Here is a 13,149-nt window from a genome sequence, read left to right as displayed (position 1 = left end):
GCTGCGCACATTGCTGGCCGGCCACATCTAGCGCAGGCCTTGGCGATAGGATGTGACGCAGATCACCTAGGTAAAAACTTGAGAGCGCGGTCCGCTTGAGAGCATGTTCCACTTAAGAGACTGACGGGATACGCCGGCCCAGGTGGTGTTAGTCATGCACATGTTGTATATAACTCGTATGACAGGTCGAGAAGAAGTAGGAAGAGGAAGAAGACGTTACTTGTAGGCGTCAAAAGACGAAGTGAGTACTTTATTAGTATTAGGAAGCCACCAATAGCTGTACACCAGCCATTAGTGTTTGTATAGTTTAAGCCAGTCATACCGACTTAAACAGGACCTCCTAAATCTCATTATAATATTTTGGAGTGACTAGGTCAAGGTAATCGAACTGTTTAGAGGCTACTTCAACAGCCTCCCTGCCTCTGAACATATTTTATCAAACTGACAATTCTATGTTATAACAGAGGTAAAACTTTCTTTAAAGGACTTTTCCTCAGTCCTTGAAACGCCGCCAGGAAGTCGCTTAGGCTAGCCGATCTGACTTTGCCCTGCAGTTTCTGCTAGGGAAGGAGGACGCTAAGTGACACGCCTGGTAGGAGCTCAAGGATGGAGCCCAACATGTCGTCTCTACTTGCCGCTGCTACGAAGCAGGCTCCCTTGCATCGGTAGAGGCTATTTCGGTGGGCACAGAGCCCTTCCGATCTGCAAAGAGCGCTTCTTATGAGGGAGAAGAAGGAGCGGGCGACGCGGACAGCACTGCAGCTTGCGCCAGTTCTCATCGCCACGCTGGAGGAGGGGGGGAAGGGGCTTCTCGAGCACACGTGGCCACCACTCCATCAACGAAGTCACCAAGCTGGGGTATTTAGTGATGATGTCATTTGTCACACAGAAACCACAAAATCTACACATTATGACACCGACTACGTGTCCAGTGACACAAATGCTAAAAGTGAAAGCGACTGAGATGTACTGGCGTATCTCTAGCAAATTTGTTGCTAAGCATGGATTATTATTGATAAACTCATGTGTCTAGATAATTCGGTACTTGACCAGGGAAACCTCAACGAGGGAAAACCTTGTGCGAGCAAAAAAGAATAAACCCCAGTGGGAAAAATTCTAAAAAGAACGCAGAATATAGACACGCTTCATGCGCTTGATTATCAGGGTATTTCTAAACTGAGTGGCCGGATCCTGCTTTCAGACATTTCATCCTGAGCTTGGCCCTTAGTTCTCTAAACTCGTGCTTATCTAAAGCTTTAGTGAAGATGTCAGCTATCATCTCTTTCGTATTGCAGTAGGTGACGTTGAATTCATGCCGCTCTACTTTTTCTTGTACGCAACAGTATCGTACGTGTATATGTTTTGATCGTCCGTGAAGCTCGGGGTTGTAGCAGATTTTGATGCAGCTCTGATTATCCTCGTATATTGTGTTAGCCTGCGTTGTAGCAAAGTTAAGTTCGTTGAGGAGAAGTTTGAGGAATATCATTTCTTGCATGCAGTGACACAGGGCGATATATTCTGCCTCTGTTGTAGAGAGAACTACAGTATGATGCTTACGCGAAAGCCATGAGATAGGACCGCTAGCTAGCATTGTCACGTATCCGCCAATGGAGCTCTTCGAGTCGGGGCAGTTGGCGCAGTCAGAGTCACTGTAGGCTATTAGTTGATCGGCAAGGTTTTCCGATGTAATATCGGTCGAGCCTCCCAGAAGAAGACCGTATTCTTTCGTTCCAGATAGGTGCTTTAGACCACGAATGACTGCTTTCCAGTGATCCATACCTGGATTCGCTAGAAACTGGCTGACCTTTCGCATGTAGAATGCCAAATCGGGTCGAGTGCCTACCATTAAATACATGACACTACCTACAGCTTGTCGATACGGAATCGATTTCATCGCATCTTTCTCTTGCTCACTGCTGGGCTGGCTGCTTACGGAAAGTTTAGCGCTCCGTTCTGCTGGTGTTGCAATAGGGTACGGAATGTAGTCGCTGAAGCGGTCAATGACCTTCGTAGCGTACTTGTGCTGGTGGATAAACATCGTTCGGTTTTTACGGTCACGTTGAATTGACCAGCCGAGTAAGTACTTCACCTCCCCTAAATCTGACATGGAGAAACGCTTTTTCAAGGCTGATTTCAGCTCACTGACGAGTGCTGGTGTAGGCGCAATGATCAGTAAGTCGTCGACGTACACTGCAATGTAACAGGTGATGTCAGCAACTGTGCGTCGAAATACGCATCGATCTTTAATGAGTTTCAGGAACCCGAGATTCTCTAGGAAGGCAGACAAGGTTTGGTACCATACACGAGGCGCTTGTTTAAGCCCATATAAGCTCTTAAGAAGTTTACACACTAGGTGCTCCTTGCCCGGGATTTTGAAACCTTCCGGTTGAGCCATGTAGATCTCCTCTTCCAAGTAGCCATTAAGGAATGCTGTCTTAACATCCATTTGATGGACTTCAAAGTCGAGAAGAGCTGCAATAGTAAGAAGTAGTCTAAGTACCTTTATCCTGATGACAGGAGAGAATATCTCGTTGTAGTCGATGCCATATTCCTGAAGGAATCCTTTGATCACAAGACGCGCTTTAAAGCGGTCGATCTCGCCAGTGCCGGCATACTTTACTACAAAGATCCATCGGCTACTTAAAATCTTCCTTCCTTTAGGAGGGGATACCAACACCCAAGTGTGATTGTCCATGAGGGACTTGTATTCCGATTTAGCTGCTTTACGCCACTGGTTAGCGTGGGAAGACTTCATTGCTCCCCGATACGTAGTGGGCTCAGACACATACCGAATAGCTAGTAATGTGTACAGTAAATGCTGACGTTGCTCCTGTTCGTGTATGTCTTCCTCAGAGTTGAGGGTTACGTCATTGGCTTCCTCAGAGCTATCAATGGCTTCCGCAGAGAGGCGGGGTCGCTTAGGAGTCGAATGATGCGGAGGATCAGAGTCCGTCTCTGTTCGAAAAGAATAATGTATGGCTGTTCGATCAACAGCCTCCCTCAGTGAGGGCAGTACACGCTGGTTCACTGTGCCTGGCGCTGTTGTCATTGCAGGGCCTGATGTGGATGACGGTGTGATCACTGGTTCTGACACATGTTCAGGCTCCGGTGCTACTGTAGTAGCAGTTGCAGGTGGCAGAGGTACAGGTGCAAGTGTAGCGGTAGCCGATTCGTGGACTATGTGGGCTCTGGAGTAGACGTCAGGCCTGTGAGAGAGGGAAATTCTTCCTCTTTAAAGACTACATCACGACTGTAGATAATTGCATGAGTATTGATGTCCATCAGACGGTAGCCTTTCTTATGGTCAGGCACACCAAGATACATACACAAACGGGCTCTAGCGTCGAGTTTGTCTCGGTATTGCTCCGTGATGTGGACATATCCGCTGCATCCGAGTACTTTGATGTACTGCATGGATGGAATACGGTTGTGCCAAAGCTCATACGGGGTTCGTCCATCCGTCTTGGAGCTAGGAGTCATATTGATGAGAGTGGTCACATGACAGACACACTCGGCCCATAACTGCCTCGGTAGCTTGCCGTCAAGTAGAAGGGCTCGGACACGCTCCATAATGGTACGCATGCGGCGTTCTACAACTCCGTTTTGCTGAGGTGTGTATGCATTGGTAAACTGGGCGTGAGTTCCATACTTTTTAAATATGATGCGGCCAAGCTTCTCGTACTCTTTAGCGTTGTCTGCTTGAAGCCGCTGAATCTCAAAGTTACCCTGGTTTGCATTGTCTTCAACACTGAACGGTACTCTATGACAGATATATCTTGTCTGAAAATATTCAGGGCTTTCTTCCTGAAGTCTTCGTAACAGCCATACAACTCGCTACGGTTCTTAATTGCATAAGTGAACATGAATCGAGAAAAGTCATCGATGAAGATCAAGAAGTAGCGACAACCAGTAAGGCTAGGCACAGGTAGTGGACCACAGATATCTGAATGGACTTTTGACAAAGGTGATGTAGCACGTTTAACAACTCTATTAGAGTAAATTGGGGAGCGGTGTGACTTCGCTAACGTGCAGGCAACACAAAAGAAATCTGTCTTTGGACCTAGAGGTATAGATCCATCGAGTCCATGTATGGCCTGACTCCTGAGGCAATAAGAGCCGCTGGAGGTGCCGCTGGTTTGGCTTGGAACTGATACAGACGTGTTGGTGGCCATGAGCGCTTTGATCTTGAAGCGCTGGTCAGTTTGCATAGAGCACTGTTTGCGGTCAAAGTTGAGGCGAAAGTCGTGCTTCACAGCTGCTGGAATTGAAAGCAAACTGAATTGGAGCTGGGGAGCATACAGGTCGCCATGAAGGATAAGCTTCTGCATAGTGCCCTTGGAGTCAGTGACTTCCAGATCGACCCGTCCAATGCCTTCGATGGGGATTTGGTTATTACCACCAACCGTAATGGATCCACCACTGGAGGTGATGTCGGTAAGCCACTGAGACTCATGGGTGACGTGTCGAGTACAGCCAGAGTCGATTGTCCAGGTGGGATCGGGTTCTATCTTGGCTTGAGCAGTGAGGCTAAACGGGAGATTGACTGTGGTAGCAACAGCGATGAGACGGTGTCACGACGTCCTTGGCGAGTTACCTTGCGGCTGTTTTCAGAATCACTGTCGTCGTCATCGTCACTGTCTGACTTAAGCGGGCGGTCCTTGTAGCGATCTTGACCGCGTTGTTTGCCGCCATTTCCGTGCTTGCTCTTGCTACTACTGTTGTTGCCCTTGAAGTCGCGGTTGTTATTATTCTTGCCGTGTCGCCCATTGCCACCTTTGTTCGAGTTCTGGTACAGGTGATCGCGTTTCGAGTTACCCTTGAAGGCGAAGTTAGCAGGTAGCACTGTCCCAGCCTTCACTCGTCCATCTCGCAAATCCTTTTGAAGGCCTCGACATTGGCGAATGTTGTGGCGTGGGCGATCACAGTAGGAACAGACATTGGCGCTGTCACGGCCTTGGGCTTGTGACACAGGAGGTCCGGTAGCCACTAGAGCTCTCTCACCCTTGGTTGCAGAGGACTCTGGTGTGCCCTTGGCCAAGGTGTAGCGCTCTTGAGCTTGAAGATCGCGAACCTTGCCTTCAATGCTCTGCTTGAGGTCTTCATACGGGATATACTTCCGCTGGCCCTTTGAGATGCGGAGATCGTCCTTCCACGACTTGGGCATCGAGTGGAACAGGTAGATAGACTTCTGTCCCTCGGTTATCACCGATTCGGTGGCTTCTGACGCGGCTTTCATCGCGTTCTCAAGCTTGAGAAAGAACTCAGTTAAGTTGAAGCCTTCCTCATACTTGATCTCCATCAAGTAGTGTTGAATGAAGTACAGATCACCATGAAAGGCTGCTCCCTCGTACTTCTGACAGATGTAGCTGAAAATCTCGAAGGATGTCGTGAGATTCTTGACGAGCCGCACGTGCATGCTGTCCATCGTTTTCATCAAGAAGGCTTTGGTCTTGGCTTCTTGTCGACGGCGTTCGCGCTGGCTAAGAGGCTGGCTCCTCTCTTTCTTGGCGCGTTTGCGTGCACGGCGAGCCTCGCGATGGCTAAATGGTCGAACTACCAGGAGGTCCTTCCTCTTGATTGACGTATCGGAGCTGGCTCCAGAGTCTTCATCCGAGTCCGAGGGCGGCTTGAGCGCTCTCGTCGTAGTCCACAGCGTCGGAGTCGATTTCGACGTTCTTGGTAGTTTTGGCATGCGGTTCATCGTTGGCATCAGACATTTCACTGCCACTGTCTTCACTCTCGTCCTCCGACACACCGTCGTAGTCGGGCTGCTTCACGTAGCCGAGTAGGTGCTTGCCATCTAGTGCTGCGCACTCCAGACGTCGAAATTCTCGGCGCCGATGAGACGTGGGAAGTCGTCGCTTGAGGCTTGGCTTGGGCTCATAACCTATAACTCGTATGACAGGTCGAGAAGAAGTAGGGAGAGGAAGAAGACGTTACTTGTAGGCGTCAAAATACGAAGTGAGTACTTTATTAGTATTAGGAAGCCACCAATAGCTGTACACCAGCCATTAGTGTCTGTATAGTTTAAGCCAGTCATACCGACTTAAACAGGACCTCCTAAATAACATTATACTATTTTGGAGTGACTAGGTCAAGGTAATCAAACTGTTTAGAGGCTACTTCAACAGGTTCTAAGAGGGAAAGGGTAGGGCTACTCCTAAGATTTGATGTAATGATGGTAAAATCGATTTCTTGGCAGCCACAAATCCAACGTAAGGCCCCTGATGTTACGTAGGGGCCTTTCATGACAATAAAGTCCGAATGACCAATTTTTGCTGGCCATTTCCTCCTTCGTACAACCTGCTCAAGAGGTCTGGCTTAAATGGGTAGAGCTAGTGATACAGGTACGAAGAGCTTAAATGACTTGCTAACTGCATAAAATAACAAAAAAAACATTATTAGGCGTGTAGAACTTTCTTTAAGTACTTGATATCACACTGTAGTTCGATAATTGCTAGGCTATTAATAGAAGAGATTGTTCTGCCTCACTGAAAGTAATGTAATTTTTATTTTATGCTACTGTCTAAGCTTTACTGGCATCCATGGTAGGGTTAATGAGGCCCTAAATCGGACGGCATTTTGGCCTAAAGGCACAAGAATATTATATTTTCTTATCGGATTAGGCTTTCCAGGCTATTCCTAAATTCTTATCCATTATTTCTCACATAAACTATTTATTAAAATGTACTGTACGAACACTAAAATGTTTACATAAAATGAAACGAGCACATAATAAGCCGTTCATCATTCTTGGACACTGTCGATACATTATCCCATTGCATGGAGTCATGAGGTCCTCTGTTGGTGGACCCTCCAATACACCAGCTTCAAGTACAGGACCACAGATGGTGGACGAGAACTTGTCGACCACTTTTAGTGTTGCAGTAGCAGTCAGTTTCTCGGTGCGATTAAGAGTTAAGCAAGTCACTGCCGGGTTCCCCCATACTGGATGCACTACCCCACACTTGCGATCATTCAGATTGCAGTCTCCGATGAATCCGTTGCAGCACCAAGCGCCTCGATCCGATACTGCGAACGACTTCAGATCTTCGACAGGCGAGAAATCTGGCAGACTTTCCATCGCTGGCATGGAAGCCAGAACCAGTCGCTCGAGATTCTGCAGATCGTCGAATGCTGGGAGCTCTACCATTGAGAGGAAGCATGCTAATGTGAGTGACCGAAGGTTCTTGAGACCTTCAAATGACGGCAATTCGGTCATTGTCATAAACGCTGCGAGGTGCATGAACGTGAGAGAAGACATGCATGTCGTCGGGTAAAACTAACGGACGCGCCCTATTAGAGTCCGGACTATATTTAATAGTGCCGGCCGAAAGTGATAGAGAGGACTTTAAACGGGTGAGGACTTTATTCCTTGCTGATATGATTAGTGTGCCAGGTTAATATCGTCTAACGCATCATCTAACCCTAAAGGATTTAACAGATCGACGTATTCGTCCATGTGCGGTTCCTTCGACCACTTTTCACGAAATTTAGCGCCGATCACATCGTGCTTGGATATAAACCACGACGAGGGGTCTCTCGAGAAGCCTGCTATTTCAGCGCTCCGCATGATTGTTGCCTCATCCGTGTCTCGCCACGCGCGGAGGCAAACGGTGTCAACACTGGCATACGTGGGCTACCAAAGCGAGTGCATTCGACTCGGTCCGACTCTTTCCAAGCGTTATTTCCATGTACAGTAGGTCCTTAAACGACATATTTAGTCCACTTGATCACCTCTTGCTTACGCTCACTGCTAACCGACTGCCTTTGATGAGGCATTATTGGAAATGACGGAAAAGTGTTTCTCTCTGTAGAATGGATGGTCAGCAAGTTTGTAATAGCAGATTTGGTAGCTTTTATAAGGACTCTATTCGGGAGAGGCTTGTATTTAATAGTGCAGGCATGTAGCACCCCACAGGAGTCCTAGTGTCCTGTCAGGACACTATTCGGTAGGGGGCTTTTATTCGGGCGCGTCCGTTATCATTGGGCTCGTAAATTTGCTCTCCAAATGTCTGTAGGTCATTTAGTTGTTTTTTTTAGGAATACAGAGCACGCAAGAAAAACTACATTAAGATACTTACAGATATTCGAGCTTGGTGAACTCTTTAACCCACGCTGGAAACACTTGAGTGTGTGTGTACTCGAGTGACCTTGTCCACACATCGCCATAACGAGTCAGCCATCTCGCTCACGCTTTTTCACAGCTAACATTACCGTACAAGCGTTTAAGGTCTTTACAGAGTCGCAGTTCCTCTGGTAGCTGTGCAAGGTAGCGGTTCGTTATTTGAATAGTCTGGAGATCCCCTATTGCAGCCAGTTGTGCCACTTTCTCAGTTACATTCGTCGGGTTTTGCCACTCTGCGAACGTCTTTGGTGCGATATCACGATCGCTCATTGTCAAGCATGGACACTGCGTTAGTGAGCCATGTTCCACAATAACCCACCGTCTTGCCTTCACCACACACTCAGGATGAGGTGCACACGCCAGAGAAGACGTTCACATGCTTTCTTCGAAGAAAACTGTCAGCATCGCCGTAAAAATCACCAGAGCAGCAGCACCCAGTACACACTGCTCTGCTGTTTCTTAGAATTATGAATGAGATCCACTACGCTGCGAAGTCTGAAGCACAGAGTGTCATTGACTCCTAAGCGAGAAAAGAAATCCATAACTGACATGATGCGTAATGACTTAAGACTTTTGTAGATCACAGCAGTCTGTACGGGGTCGGCTACGACGCTGGCGCTTTGCTCGAACCAGCCAGCAGGAAACACACGAAGGTTTATGGCAAACTTCTCTCGATCAAACGTGAAGGTGGAGAGGCAGTAGGCAATCGTCAGCATCGGACAAGCGATGGCAATCAAAAAGTCAAATCTGCAGCAATAATTAATCTGTGAAAATTACCACATTTCTAAAAAAAGAAGAGGAATAATACTTACAGAATGTCGATGAATATTTCTGCGCGTGGTGCTCGCTCGTACGGAATGTACATCATGACAGCACAGATCAGTGCGTTAGAGGCCACAACAACACTGAAAACTACTACAAGCACCGCTGGGGAACCAGACTCGAGCATCTGGTAGAGTAGAAACGTTTCCAAAGCTAAATCCCCTAACTTCACCAATAATTTCTAAAACACAGGACGAAAATGAACACTAATACGTAAAGCTTTTTGACGCAGCAGTGTACGTACGCCCATTTTTCTTTCGGGCGGCAGCAAAATTCACGATAGTCGAAGTGATTTTCCCGCTTTGAGGTCTCGTGGCGGCGTCATCCAAAGCTCTTTCCACTTTCTTCATGAACGCATCCGTGTCTGGCACTTGGTGGACCAAATACGCTTGCTTTGAGCTTCGTCGACATGGAATCAACTTGATGAGCACACCAAGATAGCCGACAGCTACCATAACGAGACCGAGCGTAGCGGCGATCATCAGTGACATCGGTGGATCGACCATTAGCCAGAAAGAGCCATAGTCGAAAGTTGAAGTGTCCATAACATGGTTTACGGTGTCATTCGGCGCAATGTTGAGCAAGATCAACCAGAGCGTCCAGCACAGACAGGCAAGTACTACCACTGCAAGCATGTTCGGTAGTAGTACGGGGTTTGAATCGTGGTTGGTCCTAGGAGTGATATTACTATTCGACTGCATCTCAGACTTCGTATACTTGCTCGCCTTCGTTTCGAGAGCAGTGTGTTCTAGTCCGGGATAAACTTTTGTTGGAGAACCGCTCGCTTTGGACAGAAGAGACTTCCGCCGCAGAGCGCCTTCGCCCTCTGAGGGCACTTCTTCATCTTCTGTATCCGTTGTAGGCGCCATGGCCGCAGTCTTCTCGATCGCTGACACCGTCATGTGAAAAAGTAGGAAAAAACTACTGGTAAGCTATTTTGGATGCCATCACGGGCAAGGTTTGTCGGACAACACAAAAAAGCACACACACGAGGATTGTATGACCAAAATCCGTCGCTAGCCACTTGGAGCGCTTCCACTTCGCGCGACTAGCTAGCTACCGTATCTACAGATAAAAAAGTGTGTATGTCCACATCCAAAACTGCTGCGTCGCCTACTTACAGCACGCTGACGTTGTCGCGAGGAGTGCGGAAGTTAGCGAGCGCGCCGTGGGCCGTCGTCGAGACGGGAGTTTTGGTCTCCAGGTCATCCAGCGCCGCCTTCTTCTTACGCACCACAAAGATGGCAGCAGCGGCCACCATTCCGACGAAGCAGCCGATGCCCACCACAATGTACGGCGTACCGTTAGCGCCGCCCCCCGAGGCCTGGTTGTTGATCTGCTGCACCTCACCTTCCTTCGACGCGGCAGCAGGAGTCTGGCCGCCAATCTGCTGAGTGCCGCTGTCCGTCGTCTCCGTCGTTGGCTGCGTCTGCTGCGTCGTGGGGCTTTGCACGCTCTCGGCGTCGACCTTACGCAGTTGTTTGACGCCAGCCTCGGTGTCTGAGCCAGAGCCGGACTTGGGCTTCTGGTCCTCGTTCTGGTTCTGGTTCTGACCGGCCGAACCAGCTGAAGCCGAAGCCGACTGCTGACCCTGCTGCTCCGGCTGCTCCTCCTGTTGCTGCTGTTCCTCGTTCGGCGTAGGCATTGCAGTCGGGGTCGGTGTCGGCGTGGGGGACGGCGTAGGGATCGGCGTTGGAGACGGCGTGGGAGCGGGCGTCGGGGCCGGTGTCGGAGCTGGCGTGGAGCCTCCAGATCCACCAGGACAGAACGTAAGGTCGAAGTCCGTGGACAAAGGACACGTGTGCGTCTTGGTGTCGTCCTTAGGGAAAAGGTAGGCATCCTGACAACCGTCGGCCATGCACGTGAGCTCGACGCAACGTCCGCCGTCCTGCTTGTGCGGCGTGATCTGCATGGGCTTGTTGAAGCCCACACCGCCCGTGAGGTCCTTGCACTCCTGCAGACTAGAGCAGTACTCGGGCTGCAAGACACCACAACGTTAGCATGTTACGCGAACACCAACAGAGAACGTGCTACTTACGCCACTCTTGGGACCGGTAGGGATGCAGCTGATGTCGTACCAGCACATGCCCATTTCACCCGAGAATTCGGCCACTGTAGCGCAGAAATTATTAGTACTATGTCGTTTAGGTGACGGGTGGCTGTATTTGCAATAGCACTACGTACAGGTAGCCTGGGCGCCGGTGCCCCACTTGAACACGTGCGAAGCCGAACCGGGCGCGACAGACTTGGTGGTGGAGCCTCCGGCCGCCACCTGCTCGGTCTGCACGCCGTTGGGCGTCACGTGAGCCAGCGTCATGCTCTCATCGCACTTGTTGCTCACGTAGACGTTGAATCCTCGCGCGACTCCGTTAAGCAGCGCGAGGCCCATGAGGGCGCGCGAGAGCGTCTGCATGACCATGTCGACAAGTCTGTACGCTGTTGCTGATCTCGACGGACGAGATGCAAGAGCGTGGGGGAGAATTCCTGAATGGAGAGGCCAACAACGCGACTGGGGACCCGCCTATCCGGGCCTACGAACGCACGACTTGCAGGCAGCACTTCCATCTGGTGACGAGAGCCAGCAAAGACTGTTCGGGGCACCGTGTCTTGCGTTTTGCTGCTCGTACAGTTCCTGTATCTGTGTGTGGACAGAGCAAAGCCAACTGAGTCGTCCTAAATTATAACACCTGAAAATGAATTATACACGTAGATGTAATGTCCAAGTCCGACGAGCTGAAATATTCCTGCTAACTTAAGCTTTACATGTAATTAACGCTGCCAACTCTCATTGCGGCGGCTAAATTCGCGTTGGTTCGGCTGGCCAGAATCTGGCCCAGATAGACGATGTGGCGTGCGTCCCGGTAAAAAGGTGACGGCGGAATATGCGCTAAAAAGTCACTACACATGTAGCGGTAGCGACTGAATGTCCACTTTTGGCGTTAATGATTGGCTGAGATTTTGCAAATGTCTCGTTTGTGCGCGAATGGGCGCTGAAACTTCAACATCATCGGCTTCTTCTGAGGACCTTGAGTCAAGGTGACGACGCTGATACACTGTATCAGCGTCGTCACCTTGACTCAAGGCACACCGCACTGTATCATACAGTGCGGTGTGCCTTTCATCAGTTCGGCGGAAGATTAAACGTGCTTTTCTGCTCTGTCGGAAGCTTTTCTTCGTGTAGCCCTCGCCTGTATCGGTCGCGACCCATCTACGCGTAGATAAGTAGATGGGTCGGAGTGTTTATTTGCTGTGGCGCAGTATGTACGTATGCAGCGTGCCACAGATAGCTTAGCAGCCACGTTCATGCTGGTGACATGAAGCAGTTGGTTTGCACTATGAAGAGAGAAACACTCGTCAATACTTCGCAGCGAAGAAGGCAAATGCCCTGACGGCGGACGAAACTCGAGACACTCCATCGCCTGTACGATACCTAACATTGGTAACGCGAGTTTGTTGCTTCAAGGCTGTCGACAAGTCGACAATTGCCTTCATGTTGGTGTCTACGCTGGTGCACAAATAATACCATGTACATGTAAAATAACCGGTATGTCTCCTCGTCGGTGCTCAAGGCCACCATGAGCCTGGCCAAAGAGATAATTTGTGTAAGGTATTTACGAGAGATTCATAAGCACACTGGAATGTGACGAAGCATCAGCAGAGTCGGAAGTGATGAATGACAATGAATCAGAAAGAAAAACCAGTATACAGCGTTTATCGCCATTCGCACCTCTAAAGTTGCCGCCAATGGGGTTATTCCACACTCTTTTCAGTTTCGGTATTAACCCTTTAGGACCTAAGCCTTAAAGTCCCTCAGGGGGCCTCTTACGTAAGCATACGATTGGCTATATATACATTTATAGAACGTTTGCCAGTCCCTTCTGTCGTGCCCTGTCTCTTTATTTTCTAAGAGTCCCAGTTTGGGACTCTATCTCGACCAGAAAGATACCACTATAGTAAATGACCATAAGTCATTGGTAGAAATTGCGAAATACGCTAATCTTATTGGCTACATTTTTGGAGGCCCTGGCAGGGTCTCTAAGACGACCTCAGGTCTTAAAGGGTTAAATAATCTCGTACTTCGAAGTACTAAATTTAGTGTAGGTTCGGTGCTAAAGCTATCCAGCTTAAACCTGTGACCAGGAGCCCAAAATGACGTATTTTACAATCCAGCGCGCCGATAAGCTTACACGGTTGCAGAT

General features: G+C 49.1%; 2 protein-coding genes across 2 annotated transcripts; both read right to left on the bottom strand.

Annotated features, from left to right (window-relative positions):
* Positions 1-6,894: 6,894 nt before the first annotated feature.
* PITG_02059 (uncharacterized protein) lies at positions 6,895-7,264 on the bottom strand (the record flags this gene model as incomplete). The annotated part of the gene is made up of 2 exons (XM_002908592.1): positions 6,895-6,901; positions 6,969-7,264. The coding sequence occupies 2 exons, from the start codon at positions 7,262-7,264 to the stop codon at positions 6,895-6,897; spliced, it is 303 nt and encodes a 100-aa protein (XP_002908638.1).
* A 2,664-nt stretch (positions 7,265-9,928) lies between these two features.
* Positions 9,929-11,427, bottom strand: PITG_02058 (uncharacterized protein; the record flags this gene model as incomplete). The annotated part of the gene is made up of 3 exons (XM_002908591.1): positions 9,929-10,928; positions 10,989-11,062; positions 11,135-11,427. 3 exons carry the CDS (start codon positions 11,367-11,369, stop codon positions 10,068-10,070), a joined length of 1,170 nt encoding a protein of 389 aa, XP_002908637.1.
* Between the last annotated feature and the right edge of the window lie 1,722 nt (positions 11,428-13,149).

The sequence above is a fragment of the Phytophthora infestans genome, genomic scaffold, assembly GCF_000142945.1.
Source record: "Phytophthora infestans T30-4 supercont1.2 genomic scaffold, whole genome shotgun sequence".
In the NCBI taxonomy this organism is placed as follows: Eukaryota; Oomycota; class Peronosporomycetes; order Peronosporales; family Peronosporaceae; genus Phytophthora; species Phytophthora infestans.
This window is presented reverse-complemented; position numbering and strand designations above follow the sequence as displayed.